Source organism: Thermobia domestica, chromosome 8 (assembly GCF_964235325.1).
Source record: "Thermobia domestica chromosome 8, izTheDome1.hap1.1, whole genome shotgun sequence".
Lineage (NCBI taxonomy): Eukaryota > Metazoa > Arthropoda > Insecta > Zygentoma > Lepismatidae > Thermobia > Thermobia domestica.
The window spans coordinates 20,066,863-20,083,453 of record NC_137461.1 but is presented as its reverse complement, the minus strand read 5'-3'; the positions used below and the strand labels follow the sequence as shown (position 1 = coordinate 20,083,453).

Sequence of the window (16,591 nt, the reverse complement as noted above, 5' to 3'; positions counted from 1 at the left end):
AGTCAATCTACGTTGACACAAACGCTACTTATTAGTGTAACGCTCAATGTAACTTCCTTGATGGATTCATAAAACAATATTAATTGTTCGAATTTAATCTACAACATTGCCAGATAGTGAAATTGTTGGTTCCATTATTAATCTCCAGACGACATTTTTATTATGAAAAGTGAATTTTAGGACATTTTTTTGTTTCTTGATGATCGGGGAATTGTTCCTTTCCCATTTATCTACCTCTACTATTTAAACCATATTTTTTATTATATATATATATATATATATATATATATATATATATATATATATATATATATATATATATATATATATATATATATTTATTTTTCAAAATGAAGACGTGAATGTTACTTATTTCGTTCTCCGAAGTGTTCATATGGTCCTGTTATTACTATTAGGGTCATGTCCAACAGGAACCCCCAAGAGCATACCTCCTCGTCATTTTTTTTTCCCACGTGGCGACATAACCCAGCAATACCATTAAATGATAGTAACACTGATGATCACATCCCTGACTTAATATTGCAGTGATTCTTTTAATATTCTAAATTTAAGTTAGAACATAAAAGTTCAGGTATATTTCCTTCGAAAATGTCCTAAACGGTGCTGGATCTTCCTATCCTCAAAAAATCCCTAGGTACGTCCATGGTTCATATTAAAACAATTCTGCTTCACTCGTCTTTCATACAACAAATGGTGACAGCGAGAAAATTTGATTGATTGGAAAGGAAAAAAAATGAAATGAAATCTTTGAGTTTTACGTCTCACACTTATCCCAGCTAGGCTAAAGGAGACAGTGATGATGAGAAATGAGTGAAATGGTGGAATGAAGACTGGGAGGAAACGGGAGAGCCCCGAGGAAACCCACGCACATTGTGGTGGACAAACACCAAGTTCACGTGGCGGCAGCAGGATTTGAACCCGGGACCCCATGCACCAGAGGTGAACGCCCTACCACTGAGCCACCTTGGCCCCGTTGATTGGAGAGGAGTTTACAGTAAAAGGGAAGTGTGTTGTTGGGGCACTGGTCTTTATACTACATTGGAAGATACTGAATAATCACTCTCAATTAAAATAATAACACACATGTAGTTGAAGTATAGAGTTGATAAACGCTGGATGTAGTCATTACATTTCTTATGGACTAAAAAGAATGAAGATTTTGGGATGCAGGTATTGGAATGTGATTTCTTGTGGTTGAACTACATATTAATAGGTACTGGAAAAATAATATAGTATCTTGATGCGTTAAAAATCGTTCGCGTCTAAACAAGAAATAATGTCGCATAATTTAACTTCACCCCCTCCCCCCAATTTTATTGTTAACTAGCGTTTCCGTTTTTAAAATCGTGGGTTCAGTTTCTGTTACTTGTTATCACATTAAGATTTTATTTCTTTCGATAAACACAGTTAGTTTGTGTATCACTTACATGTAGATACGGCTTCCAAAGAAACTCTTTTACTTTCTTAAAGAATTGTGTACTTTCTACTTTCAGAAGTTAATTCTTAGTTCTATATTTACTTGCATTTTGCCTTTCTTTACTTACTGTATATAATACAATAGAAAATTTTCACTCATTCCTATTCGGGAAAGACTGCAATTTTTTGACTACTTATGTTTCTGCTTTTTACTCACTCTTTACTTCTTTCATTTGAAAATGTTAATTTTCTAAAAATACCGGGAGTCCCATTAGTCTCGCTGTGCGTACGCCGTTGCGAATAATCACTTGTTCCTTCACGTCCTTCCCGAAACATTCGTAACCAATTCCTTTTCTTTTAGATACGCATGTGTCGCCGTACAAATTTTTCATTCGACGAAACACTTCAACTGATTGACATGCTTCAGCAGTGTAGAGAGCGCGTTTATTGTGTTTGGACAGGTTGTGGAGGCAGAACGCCATCTTTCAACTGTTATTACTGCGACGAGATAAAAAAAATTTTAAAAGTTCCTTTCTGTACATGAACAAGGACATACAGCATGGCATACCATAACTATACTTTCCTTTCATCACATCATATTGTAGTTCTGGTTAACGGGGGTTTTAAAAATTCTAATCATGAGCTAAGAAATTGACCATTCAAAAAGAAACATTTTTGATTCCTTCTTATAGAGTAAAACAGAAAAAAATCAATCAAATTGAGTTATTTTACACAATAAAGATTATGGTCTTCTTACTTATAAAATAAAGTAGTGTTACTTAAATATTTCTACGTATTTTTTTGTTTGTTTGTTTGTTTTGTCTTGGAAAGAAAGTCACGATATATAATAATAATAATAATAATAATAATAATAATAATAATAATAATAATAATGAGTCCGAGACCAGAACTGACACCTGCTGCTAAATAAAATAAATATATATTTTTTAAAAAAAATAATAAAAAGATTGTTTCCTTTCTGCTTCCTTGTATTTATTTTATGTCGACTATTTCAGTGGACGCTATCACTTTCATCAGTTTATGAATTCTTGTGGAAGTACTTTCCACATTCGCGCTTTTGTATGTCAGAAACTTCATTTCAGTCACAATTGGGTACTATCCTTATAAAATGTGTGGAATGGTTTGTCTGTGTTCAAGTCGATTTTTTTATTTTATTTATTTATTTTTTACTTTGCAACTTGCTCATTGTAAATACCTCAGTTGTGATACAAAAAAAAAAGTGAATATGATGATTTGTTGCACTAAATATCATATAAGAGACAGTGCAAAAATAATAATAATAATAATAAAAAGAGTAGAAATGTAACTGTTTACAAAATAACCTCAGCACAATATCAAACAACACAGTAAGTAAGTATTCTTTCTTCTTCTGTTTCTTCTTTTTATTATTATTATTATTATTATTATTATTATTATTATTATTATTATTATTATTATTATTATTATTATTATTATTAAGCAGAAGAAAAAGAAAAATATGAGGTATGTGCTGATAGCACAATACCAAACACAACGGTCTTACGGAAAGCACATAAGAAAAAAAATACCAACAGGTAGTCGAAAATATAAAGATAACAACCAAAAAACAAAAATATGAAAATTATACCGATAGTAATATCGGATATAGGAGTAAAAAATTAAATGTTTAAGTTTTACATCCTACACTTAAGCCACCTGGACTAAAGGAGACTGTGATAATGAGATGATGAAATGAAGAAAATGCGAGGAAACGGGAGAACCCCGAGAAAACCCACGCAAACAGTATTTGTCCACCTCAAAGCCCACTTGGCGCGAGCTGGGATCAAACCTGGAACCGCATACACCTGAGGTGAACACTACCACTGAGCCAACGCGGTCCGCGGATACTGCAGTAGTTCATAAGACATTGAGAAAGGTTCTTGGAAGAAAAAAACATAAAGAAAATAAGAACGTGAGACTGGACACATGCATATTGTAAGAAACTTCCAAAAACAATGGAAACGTTAATATTACTACATCGCCTGCTCAGAGAGGTATAGAGAAAAATGTAAAATAATACTGCTACTGTTCGTTGTTGTTACTGTAATGTTAACAAATTCTGTGACACACAAAATTGACCCTGTAGCTGTTATACCGTGGTAGGACATCCAGAAGTTGTTCCATACGTGTTACTATACTAATAGGTATTCTTGCTTATCCAGTGTTGGTCACTAATACATTTTATATGGAATATTATTCTTTTTTTCTTTCTTCCTTTTTGTAGATAATTCCGTTGACAAATACTTGAATGTGACGTTTCATCTACCCAGTCTACAGAATTTATCTCAGTTTCAAGAAATTTGTGTAACTTTTGTGGGGCCGAAATCGTTGTTGCCGGTCACGAAGTCTCCTCCAGCGTGCTTGCCGATGGGAAACACAATTTCAGGTGCTCGATTCGAAGGACGAAGTCAAGAAGAGGACATCTTAGGAGATTCGGATTGGTGCAGAGATGGATCTGTAATGCGAATGGTTTATCGGCCTGATCCAGAATTAGCTGTACTTCTTACTATCGTAAGTATATAGTAATGGCATCAGCAAATAGAGAGTAAATACATATTTAACTTGCTCCAAAATATAAGCCATAGCACCATGTATCTTAGCGGGTTATGTACATAGAAATTATGCTACGTATACTACGAAGTATCTCTCACAAATACGACGTTAAGCGGACAATTTACAGTATATAGCTGTGCATTCACACGGAAAGTAATTTTGCAGGTGAAAATCATAAATGACAATCTCACACACAATATCTGCATAGTTGACAAGTTTGCGAACTACAAAGGTGTATCAAAAAGCAAGGTGACTTTTCGATTTTACTGAAAAATGTGCAGGGATAAATATGTGAAACTGTATCATGTTTGACATATGGTATCACATTCGACATGGGAACCACAAGCATGAATTCTAATATGACACCAAATAGGTCATGCCCTTTGCAAAGAAATGTTCCTGCAGGTTTCGTAACCAGGTAACCGGAGCCTGTTGTGCCTCTTTCGGTGTATCGAAATGCCACCCATGGAGGTGTTTCCTCAGGGGTTCAAACAAATTATAATCGGGCTGCATGTGGTCGTGCGTTATCGTGTAGTATTAACATCCTCTCTCGTAGTGCCCTTTTTTGTTTCTTACGTATAACTTCTTTCAGCTGTCCACATTTAGTCAGTACATGTTGTAATAAACTTGTTTGTGCATTATTTTTGGTGTGCCCAGCTCAGGCAATTTAATCATTTTATTTTGAAGGCTGCTACTTCTTCACATATAGCGTAACTAATCGTTGTATGTTCTCACAACGGATATATCAGCATCAAAGCAGACGATAGCAGTCGACGGCCTTGGCCGCCACCAGCAGCCAATCACGATACTACCTGTGCTTACGTCAACCTGGTAGGTGGGATCTCACTTGAACAGCAGAGACAAAGAAGCTGCATGACGTAACTATCACTTGAAACAAGCTAATGAACGAACGCTGCTAGAAATTGTCCAAGTAATTGCATTCATAATGGACATCAATCGTTAATTTCATTTGTATTTGCCATCTACATATCTTTGTAATTTTAAAAGTGTTTCCTTATTGTTAAAGTCATGTAAGTGTAGTAATATTATTGGAAAATAGAGCACTATTCTACTCGTAGCACATGATGTCAGATTGATTATCTCTCTACCTTGTGTTGTCCATAGTGTGGCGCCTGGTGCAATATATATGGTTTTATATTTTCTTTCAGTTCAAAATGGTGCTGAAGTGTTATTCTAGTCATAAGTTAACGTTGTTGTTTGAATCTTTGCCTACGTGTTGTTAGCAGTGAAAGAAGCTATTAATCTGATGATAACTTGTTTCGTCGTTAGTGCTCGGCGGAATATTCGATCAATGATTATCTATTGTAATGCTTGCTCTATTTGGATCCCCATCCTATAAAGTAAACACCACAATGTCCGCAGTAGTACCTGTACTCTTTGCAAGAAATTCTACATGAATAACACCCTGACGTACTCAAAATACAGAAGCCAGTGTTTTCTTAGGAGATGTTGTAGTCTTGAATTTCTAGGCCAGCAGCGATGAAGAATGTTTCCATGACGTTTTGGCATTTTGATTCAGGTATCCATAGAGTATTAGGGTTTCATCTTCCGTTATGATGCGATGAAGGAATGAATTTCCTTCGTGGTCATATCCTGTTAAGTGGGTCAGGGAAATGCCCATTCGAAGATGTTTTCAGGTCCTCACTCAGATGTTTTGGCAACCAGCGCATACACATTTTCCTGAAGTCAAGTTGGTCATGGACGATATTACTCACTGAACTATATGAGATTTGCATCACATCTGCAATGTCATGCAACCTTGTTCTGTCATCACGAATCATTGCATCGATGTCACACACATTCCTATCGGTGATGGACTTCGCTGGTCTACTACATCTGTCATTATCTGGTACAGTCCTACCATTTACGAATGCATTGCATCACATACATTTGCTTTCGCGACATTCTCTCTCCATAGACCTCCACCAATTCTCGATGAATATCTAATTTCTGTCCCTTGATCCATAAAACGAATAACACCACACACATCTTCTCCTTGGAGTAATGTTCAAGTCGATGTGCCATCTTTTTAAATTGCTCTAGATACAACATGGGTTTAAGTAGAAAGCTGTAATTGCCGTCAGACTTCCCTGACCTTGGTATCTTGGAAAAAGAAAATACAGAGATAAATTCACCTTATTTTTTGATACACCTTTGAGTTTTCTTGGTGTTAGATAACATCAGTCATATGATCAAAATATAGTTTCCGTGTATGATTTCTTGCGTGTGTATCAGTATATCATAAACTAAACTCAATCAAACATCTCTTTTATATGACAAACTATACTAGGGCAACTTAAGACAAGTTTTGTACTTTTCAAGTCTGTTTTGCGCACAAGATGTAAGGTAAGATCCTATATAGAAAACCCACAGTTTAAAGTGAGATGGAAAAGTACTCCCAACTGGAATCAAACAAGTATCTCTCGCTAATCATTTAGTTACGATATACTAAATGATGATCATTCCACAACATTGAGGTTGGTTCCACATTGAATACTGAATGTATGATTCGTAGTAATATAAAAGATCACTAATGTAAAATAATTTCACGATACCATATTAACAGAAATATGACCTACACAGACCTATATCTAAGTATGCAATAAACTTATAGTAGTGTACTGCTTAAAATATATATTTAATGCTTACATAATGTAAATAAAATACTTATTGTTTAAAGACCTTTACTTATAGGAGAATCCTCAGTCACCCAAATATATTTAATGTATGATCCCACTGTATCAATGTTAATTGGATTATGCCAGGACTACAATAATAATAGTAATAATTGGTTCTAACAACGGAGCTGACGAACAATTTCTGTAATTGCTTTTACCCTATTATTTATAGTATTTGAGTTGGTAAGGTGTTCGCCATATATAGTCTGAACGTCATAGTACATATAATAGAAATTAGGTAGTGTATGTATATATGTATATGTGTTGAATCTTCCGTGCATATAAAAATTTCTATAATATATATATATTGTTTCTGTTGCAGAGGGATAGATCGTTGATAAACCTTCATCTGATGCACACAAGTTATTTTCTCTTTGTGATGGCAATGACCCTCGTCTGCTACGCTCTTATTCGAGGAAAACCAAAACAGAAGCAAATCTCGATTGAAAAGGTAATGGATATTTGGATCACGAAATAAGATATTTGTTGTTATTTGTAATTAGAATGTTAATTTTGCTTACCTTTCTTTTCATTTGTAAAGGTATTTTTTTTTTCTTCCTCATAGATTTAGTGCGGTGATTTAATTTGTAAAATGGTGTAGAAGGGATTTAAAACTTCATTGACTTGAGTTGAATAACAATATATTTTCTGAAAACTAGCTCACAGTTGAAGGTGGAAAAAAAAAATGCGGTCTCAACAACAAAATTTATGGGATGATCTTTGCTTGTATGTGTTTATGGATTAAATACTGTAACTTTTTAGGTCATGACAGACTATTAAGTATCTAGCTTTGAAGGATGATTATGCTCTTTTGTTCTGTCAAATATTTTCAGATCTTTTCTCACATAGTTCATTTCTAAAAGTCAGTGACTTTCAGTAAGAGAGGAAATAACTTCTCGACTACCGTACTGATTCACAGTGAAGGTTAATATCCTAGTATCTATGAAAATGACTAGTATTATAGAATCTTAAAAATCTAGCCTAAAATACTTGTCTATTCAGTAAGTGTCCCATAAGTATTTGAAAGGGATGGAGACATGTTATGCTCTGCTTCTGAGAGCACCATGGATGGGACCGAAAGGTCTGTAGATATAGTTGAATTTGCAATAGCAGAAGTCTTCATGTTTAGCATAAGAAACCATAATGCATAGTAAAAGCGATCAAAAGTTTTACTTATTCACTAACTAGAATTTTATATTTTTCAATTTAAAAGATTTCATTTTGTATTGTATACATATTTTTAGTACGTAAGCATATGCTTTACTTTTTAAGCCTTATTACAAACCCAAAATTTCATGATATTTAGTTTATTTGAATTCCAGTATTCGCAGACTTTCAAGCTTAGGTTGAAATTGCCTTCTTACTCAAGATAGAGTGAAACCTTTAGCAATAGAAATGATGCGTAGCCCGTTAAATGGATTTGGGAGAGTATATCTTCTCCCTACCTACTTTGCGAAAATTTTACAAAATTTCTCATAGTTTTTTTTAAGGGGGGGGGGCTAAGGAAAATTCTACAAACACCAGCACTATGGCCAATAATTATTTTATTAAAAAAAAGGAATAAAACACTTGCGCACTTGCGAATATAAGATTTCCTTTTCCCCACCCGTCTCGATAGCGTGTGAGTCATTAAAAAAAAAAAACTATGCTTAGTCATTTATGAAAATTATTCGAACACATACACGGAAATGGATTTCAGTTTCAGTCTCGATTGGTATAAAAGCTGGCTTGAACTAGTGTGAAAGGTGGCCCCGCGTAGCGTAGTCGCTAACACTGTTTTGATACGAGCGGTCCCAAGTTCGATTCCTGGTTGGGACGCTCGGTCGAAAAAGTGTAACAGCTTTTTCAGGTCAGCCATCCTGAGTGAGGCTTTTCCTGTCTTTTCCTCATTCACACCAGGCAAATGCCGGGATGGTACCTAACATAATAGCCCCAGGCCACTTCCTTTTTTCTCCAATTCCCCGGGCGGTGTGATCACCGAGAGACGTTATCCCTTATATTTGTGACGGGCTAACATGCCCATAGACACCGAAAGCCCAAAAAGCTAATCCCTGACCCTACAGTATGAAAACTAATTAGATCTTCACTTCATCGACTCATTTCATCATCAAATTTGCATATTCGAAGAAGTGACATAGCTCAAAAGTATAGTATAGGCAGGAATGGACAACCCATGATCACTTATTTTGATGTAGGAGCAGGGGTAAAAGTGAGGGGGAAGGCAGGGGCACGCCGTTTCCCCACTTCCAGGAAATAGCTGTGACTATCCTCAAATTCCTAAAAAAAATTACAATGGCAAAATTAGGCACTGGAGACGGCATGACCCTACCCTTTCAGATCCACTTTTACCCCTGTGTAGGAGTAAAGTTTTGAACTACGCAGGTGTTTTTTTATCGATGCAGTGTGTAGGGAAACAGTTTAAATTCTTCATACTATAAGCTTCTTTCATAGTTTTCCTTGTTGGTTAAAAAAAAAAAAAAAAAAAAAAAAAAAAAGTTCAACAACTGCTTGAAATCGACGCAATAGATAACCATTTCAACGTAAATAGATAAGTTTTATATAATTTTTGATAGTAGTGGTAGGTGTTTCAGACATCTGTAATCATTTTACATTTAACTACGAATAATTTGATGTGTTTACTTTTTCGTGTATTTTTGTTGAATACTATCAACATTTGGATCAGTAACTGGTGAAAAGGGGTTTGTGAAGAAACTTATTACATAAACATTAATGTAAATATGCAAAATGCTTCCTGCTAACCCCGAATGTTTTCTGTCCTTGTCAGTGCATCTTTTTGTTTCCAGTTTCTAATAGTTTTTTGAGTTAATTTCAAAGAAATGAAATGAAATCTTTGAGTTTTACGTTCCACGATTATGCCGGTTAAGCTAAAGAAGACGGTAATGATGAGAAATGAGTGAAATGGTGGAAACGGGAGAACCCCGAGGAAACCCACGCACACGGTTAATTTCAGAGAGCTTAAAACCAAGACAGGTGAAAGTATTTGGTGATAAGATAGGTATTTTGAAAGATTAAGTCATTGCTCATGAAATTTGGGAAAGATTTACATGATTAAGAATTCCGTAAGGTATTAGGAAATCTAGAAACACTTGGGAAGAGACTGCGACAAACTCTAACTATTGTTCAACAAACTCTTACAGAAAGTTCTACAAAAGGTCATTTCGAGTTTATGGTAACGAATTTGGCACGCTTACCAAGTTAAAAATACTAGGACTCCATCAAGAGTTGTGCTCGATATGCAAACAAACTGTTTTCTATTACCTGCGTCTAAGTTTCTACTAAAGGAAACTTCGATGATGCACAGTTTGATCAAGAGTGTGTGCGGTTATCGACGAGTCAGCGCTGTTTCAATAACGAGAACACACAAAAATCCATAAGGGGGATTTGACAGGAATCTCTATAAAGAAAATTACATGAATTCTCGTGTCACGTGTCATTGCTTCATGTACCGTTTACTTAGTTGTATATATATATCGGAGGGCTTCTGGTGAATGATAACGCGAGATGTGTCACTGCATATAGAGATGGAATATCATGGCGGTATAGTGGCTCCAGCATGTTCGTTTGGTAATAAATTGCATGGATTTTAATTTGTTTTCCTTCTTCACAGTGCGTAGCGTTAAGTCTGCCACGGTAGCTCCATGTGCGTGGAAACTTTCCGCATATTCAGTACCTAGTCAGAACGACCTCTGGAATCATGGGGACGATTGAAGGTGATCCTCTTTTTATAACATTCTGACAGATACACCAATGTCCCGTCCAGTCACTACAAACTTTTACCTGTCACCTGCATATTGGCGTTTGTACAACTTTTAGTTATGTGTCTCCATATGTGAGGAAACGGAACGTATGAACACGAGCCTAATACTAGTAAATCTTACGCAGTTTCGAGATTTACGGTTGCGGCAGAAAGTTATACTGGCCTTTCTATTGTTCTTTGAGATGGTGAGTTCTCAAGGCGCATCAAAAAACGTAGTTTTTGCACCACATCAGGGATACGTCCGCGCTGATCCTTTTCCTTGACACAGGGAATCCTTTTTTCGTATACTAGTACTTAGTTGGCTATAACCAATGACGGAAAATGCACGAATGTAGCCCTTCCAAAAAGGCCGTAATTTTTGGATCCATGTGATCACTCTCATACAGCCAACAGCCGTCCTTCCTGAAAGACAACACAACACCACTTTCGAGCTGCTCCCGGTAATTGTATGAGTGTGTTCAGATGTGCTGCTACTTAGCGATTTGCCATTAATATGCTAACAGACTGACTCCATTAACGAATTTGGGCAAGATAATCGCTCTAGCTATATATTGCAAAAAACAGAAATTCGATTAGAAGTACGGGATATAGATAGTGTAAGCGTATATATTTCATATATGTAAGCGTAAAGATCGGGACAGGCTTAACCCTATAATGGTCGGGCGGGAAAAAAAGTTTCATAAACGATCGGGCTGAGTCTGAGAGACCCAAGAAAATAAAACTGCATAGTTAATTTGTAACCGATATTTTCTTAAACAAATGAAAACACTTTTATGTAATTACATGTATTTCTAACACAGATAAAAAAGCATTTCAGCCCAAAATTGGTGTTTTCTTTTTTTTTTTTTTAATATTGTAATTTTTTTACATATATTTGTTAGTAAATTATATGAGATTTTCTAGAAAATTATATACAAAGAATACTTGACTAAATGTTATTATAGGTAAGTAATGTCGTAAAGGCCGCATATAAGTTTATGTAACAGAACCTAAGGCACCACCTATGTTCAAATATACTGAATGTCAAGGAATAATTTTTTTAAAGTTTTTATTGTTAGCAAGATCGTTATCTAGTGGCGGAGTGGGTGGAGTTTTCTCAGCATCGGCAGCAGTTAACAGTTCTTCACTCTTATCATCATCTTCACCAAACTCACTGTTACTATCTGATTACTAAGTAATTCGGAATCAGGATCTGCATCGGAATCATCCAGTTCATTTTCATCATCATATAAAATACTATGAATTTCACTCACAGAAACTGTTTCACGTTCCATTATGTTTTAAAATTGCTCAGAATACCAACTGAAATGTTATTTGAACAGTCGGGCTGGGTCTGACAGACCCCCGAGAGGTTCAGAGTTCTATTAAAAGCAAACTAACAATAAATCAAACAGGTTTGCAATACTAGCGTCTCGTCTCTTATGAGGCATTTCAGGAAAGTATACGAAGTTACAACTCAAACCACCAACTTTAAGTTGAAAATTTTATTTAAAATATAAATAGCTGGGTCTCACAGACAGTTCTAGTGTTAAAGGACTTTTTCTCCAACCACTGCTCTCACTAGGGATATACTTGAACCTCAACCCACAAAGTGGGGGTGATGTATATATTTCCTGAAAGCTTGGGGCAAGGTAAGTTCAAAACCGGTTACCAAAATCGGGGAGGTCTCATGCATTCCACGTGGAGGCAGCATTTTACTCATTTTTATTAAAATCTTTAAGCGTGTCCATAAAGTCCGCTGCAACCCTGAAAAATGTGAAACTGTGAGACAGATATGAAAACAGAAAAACATGTCTTTCATCATTTCAAAAATACAACATATCAATGCATGCACCTATCAGTTTATTATTATTATTATTATTATTATTATTATTATTATTATTATTATTATTATTATTATTATTATTATTATTATTATTATGTATATACGTAATTAACAGTTTTATCGAAACAAGAAACTACAGTAATCTTTTAACAGACACAAACTGTCGTCATTTATTAATAACCAATTTAATCAACAAGCAAGACTAAATACGAACATTTATACTGAGTGTAATCTTATCCTAATTGAGTTCACATTAAGATTAGAGGAACAAAATATTGTCAAAACTAAGTTTAAAGCCTACTCAAAGTTGCCATTATTAAAATTACTCGTAAATTTCCACACACAAAAAAAGCTCCATTCCTCATTCACATTCAACCAGGAGCAAAGAAGATCCATTACATGCACACAATTTTGTAGGCGAAGACATGCAGAAATTCAGATCCGTCAGGTTCGTACGATTTTTCCCCGTATGAAGGCATACAGTCTCGATGCTTACCACAACGGGGAAAGAGGAAACGTGGTTTCTCACAGCAAGCTGTCTGACAACCACTACTGCCATCTATTAGCAGTTTAGCAGACTATTACCACTTGCAGTAAGATTTACAATCTTTTTTTTTAAGTATGCAAATATGTATATATGTGACTACACGTCACATCTAGTTATCTGTTGCAGAAAACAGAATTTAAAAAATTTGCTTCAGTTCAACAGTTATCGTGTGAAGTGACGTATGGACGGACACAGTACAACACACTATTTTAAGTTTCATTGCATGATTCTAATAATTCATTATGTATTTTTTGGTATTGCAGGTTCCACTGGATCCTTAAAAGGAAACATCATGGCTCGCCATATGTACATAGAGGGAAGGAAGAAATATGTAAAACAGAACGTCTGAATTTTTTGTAAATAGGAACGTTTATTGAAGTAAATGAGAAAGGAAAAGAATGTTTGATAGTGATGTCAGTCAGAATATACGAGGGCTTTCTCTTTTGTTTCAACTTGGACTTTGGAGAAGACTGTGAATACGTGTGGTGGTGTGTGTGCGCACATGCACACGCGCGTGTGTATGTGAAATATGTTTATGTGTGTGTGAAGATGTAAAAGCTAAGGAACGATCAGTATGAATGTATGCGGTGGTTCATATATAGATATATATATATAAGTGTGTGTGATATGTGAGCTTGTATGGCTATAAGCTTTATGTTTGTGTGATGATTACATGAGACTTCATGTAAAATATGTGAGAACAAATTAAAAAAAAAAGAAGTATATATTAATGAATCTATCAAGAACGCTTTTATTTCGTCAGCGATTGTGACTCTGTGTAAGGCTGTTCATATATTTAGTTTCGAGTTATCAGTGAACTTCGTGATACTACATTGTTAACAAGATTTTTTTTCTTTTTCCTTAATTTTCAGTTTATGTCCTGATATTCACACAATCACAGTAATACGTGTATTTGATTATATTATGAGGAAAAAGGAATTGTTTTCTGTATAGGAGGACATGGATTCACGTAAAGCACAGAGCAGCGGAAATTATGAATTATTAATACTTATTTTGTATGTGTAAATATATACAAATTTCACTATTTCATGTGCCTTTTAAATCTGAGCGAGAATGAATGTTTGTGTTCTAATGCTTAATTATGTGATTGTGTACTTGGTTTTATGTAATATATGTAAAAGTATACGGAGTGAGGAAAAACTGAAACATAGTAGTTTTGAACTGAAAGATTTTTGAAAGCTACGCAAAGAAATCACCCCTCCTTTTCCGTTCCTTGCATAGACATCAATTAGGGATCATTATCAGTGGGTACTAAAAATATAGAACATTTCCTTTCACAGCTTTGTAAAAATCATGATTCAAGTAGTTTTTGGTAAATCAGGTCTGATTCTCTCCTCGTATCTGATAACTTTTAGTAGTGTTCGAGTTGATTGGAGATACTTACGTTCTACTTTAAAGTTTTTTTTAGAAATTGCAAAAGGATAGCGTATTTGCGCGAATATGGTGCTGCCTATAATCGAGATTTCCCCCTCAAATCAGATCAGAAATCGTCAATTTCAAAATGACATATATATATATATATATATATATATATATATATATGCGTATTATTTTGCAATCTTCAATTTGAATCATTTCAGCTGTAACAGCGTATTCGCATTTCCTCTTTTAAACTATAAAATCAAGCTTTTTTTTTTTTTTTTTTTTTTTTTCATCTGAGTGTTTGCCCTCGAAATGAACAGCCAACTTTTCAAACTGTTTAAGAGCTTCTCTTCACTTGCACATCACCAAGGAAGGTTTTTTTAAAATTAATTAATTAATTAATTAATCAACATCAAATCTGCGTCCAGCTTTCCGCTGTCCCATGTTCCTTTGCATAGCTGACGTCTTGAAGTTTTTTTTTTTTTTTTAATTATTTATTTTTATATAAGTAGTACGCTCCTTTCTTATCGTCACTCAGAAACCAAATGATCAACTTTTCTCGAATAAATCGACTTTGTACTTCCTTACACTGTCTCTTAAATTAGTCACATTACTAGACCTCCCAAAACGTAAAAACCTGTCCTGTTGGTGATGAATCACTCTTAGTTATGTGGGAGTTGAAGCAGGGAAAGGAGAGAGATGCAACTCAAAAGTACTGTCTAATTGAACTTTCTCGTAAATTTAGTAGTGTGGCGTATATTCGAGATTTACTTGTTTCTATAACCTCGTGTCAAAAATTTAGGTGCGGCCTATATTCGCACACAACGTATATTCGCGCAAATATGGTATTTAACTGAAAGAATGCTTATAAAACAAGGGAAATGAAAGAATGAAGAGAGGAGAATTTAATGTTATTTTGATCTTCGCCTAAAAATGTAATTTCAACTTAGAATGTGTTTCTTCTCCTTACCATACAAACTTAAAAATTAAGTCAATGATTGGAGAACCTGCTATGGGAAAAAAAAGAAAAAGAAAAAACTAGGAACTGCTATCCTATTCGAAGAAAAATTCAGAAGTGGTATAACAACTAAATTATTGATAAAAGAAGTTGAGTTGTTGATTTTGAGTTTAACGTCTCATTCAACAGAGAGGCTATATGAGACGTGGACCTACTGATTAACGTGCAATCCGAACCACATGAGCTCCTACCGTGTATCGAACGGGTCTCCCACGCCAAAGACGTGTATGCTAAGCGCTAACTTACGAAGGAGATCAGATACAAAAAGGTCAGAGTAGAAACTAGAAGAGCCGTTGAACTACAACTATTTAAAAAAAAATGCTCTTCCAAAGATCCTAGGTATTTTGAAGCGAAAAACAAGAGTCATAATCGTCACAATTAACCATGAACGTCGAAAGCAGAATTTATATTGTTACCTTCTATTATAGCTAACAACAATGGCCATTTGTTATCCAAATTATCTCTCTAAGTATTAGTTCCAATGAATATTCTAAAATTCTCGGTATGTGTTTTCATATCTTTTTCACATTCGCCCCCTTTGATCTCATGTTTTGCTGCTTCTTTTAGATGTTTTTATAATCCTGAAACTGTTTTTCACTTTCATTTTATATATATATATAATTACAGGAATACATACGTACTAAACACCTCACATTTATTAAGAACTCCTGTGTGTTTGTTACATTATACATCGAGTTATTTTGCCTCGAAATCATGATCTTGAATAGTACTTTGGTCCTTTAAATCATATATCGTTTTTCCTCACCCTGTATATGTATAAAGATGTGTATAATTTAATCTTTCAATGCGTATTACGTATGTAAATGGATTAAATATTTAAAGAAGCAAAAAAACAGACAAAAATATGTTCATAATACACGCATCATTTTTTTCTGTATATATATTATTTTTTTCGTGAACACAGATTTCATAGAATGATGTAAATGTTGATAAGAGCTGAAAAGTGCGCAAGAATAAACTGGCATCAGTTTCTTTCAATCACATTTGCATTTTATATCTTTTAATTGTGTTGATTCTTCATTCAAGATGGAATGGGGCAATTATGAAAGTCGTCTGACTGTGATAGCGTTGCACAAGGTAGGCAAATCACCAGGGGAGATTTTCAGAACCCTCCAGAAAATCCAAGTTAGTAAAAAATTCGTTTACCGCACTATCCAGCGTTTTGTTGAGACTGGAATATTGTGAAAGAAGTAAGGAAGACCACACAGTACGAACACCGAAACTTGTGAAAGCAGTGGCAGCGCGTGTCCGACGAAATCAGGTTAGGAAACAATTATGGCTCGTGAGCTAA

General features: G+C 34.8%; 1 protein-coding gene across 1 annotated transcript in view; it reads left to right on the top strand.

Moving 5' to 3' along the window:
• LOC145692757 (transmembrane protein 248-like) overlaps window positions 1–16,281 on the top strand; it is a 30,158-nt gene extending 13,877 nt beyond the window's left edge. Inside the window, exons 4-6 of the mRNA XM_081768201.1 lie at window positions 3,701–3,987; window positions 7,051–7,179; window positions 13,142–16,281. Of these exons, the coding sequence (XP_081624327.1) occupies window positions 3,701–3,987; window positions 7,051–7,179; window positions 13,142–13,159 (434 nt within the window). The 3' untranslated portion in view covers window positions 13,160–16,281. The remainder of the gene's footprint in view (window positions 1–3,700; window positions 3,988–7,050; window positions 7,180–13,141) is intronic.
• Window positions 16,282–16,591: the final 310 nt, after the last annotated feature.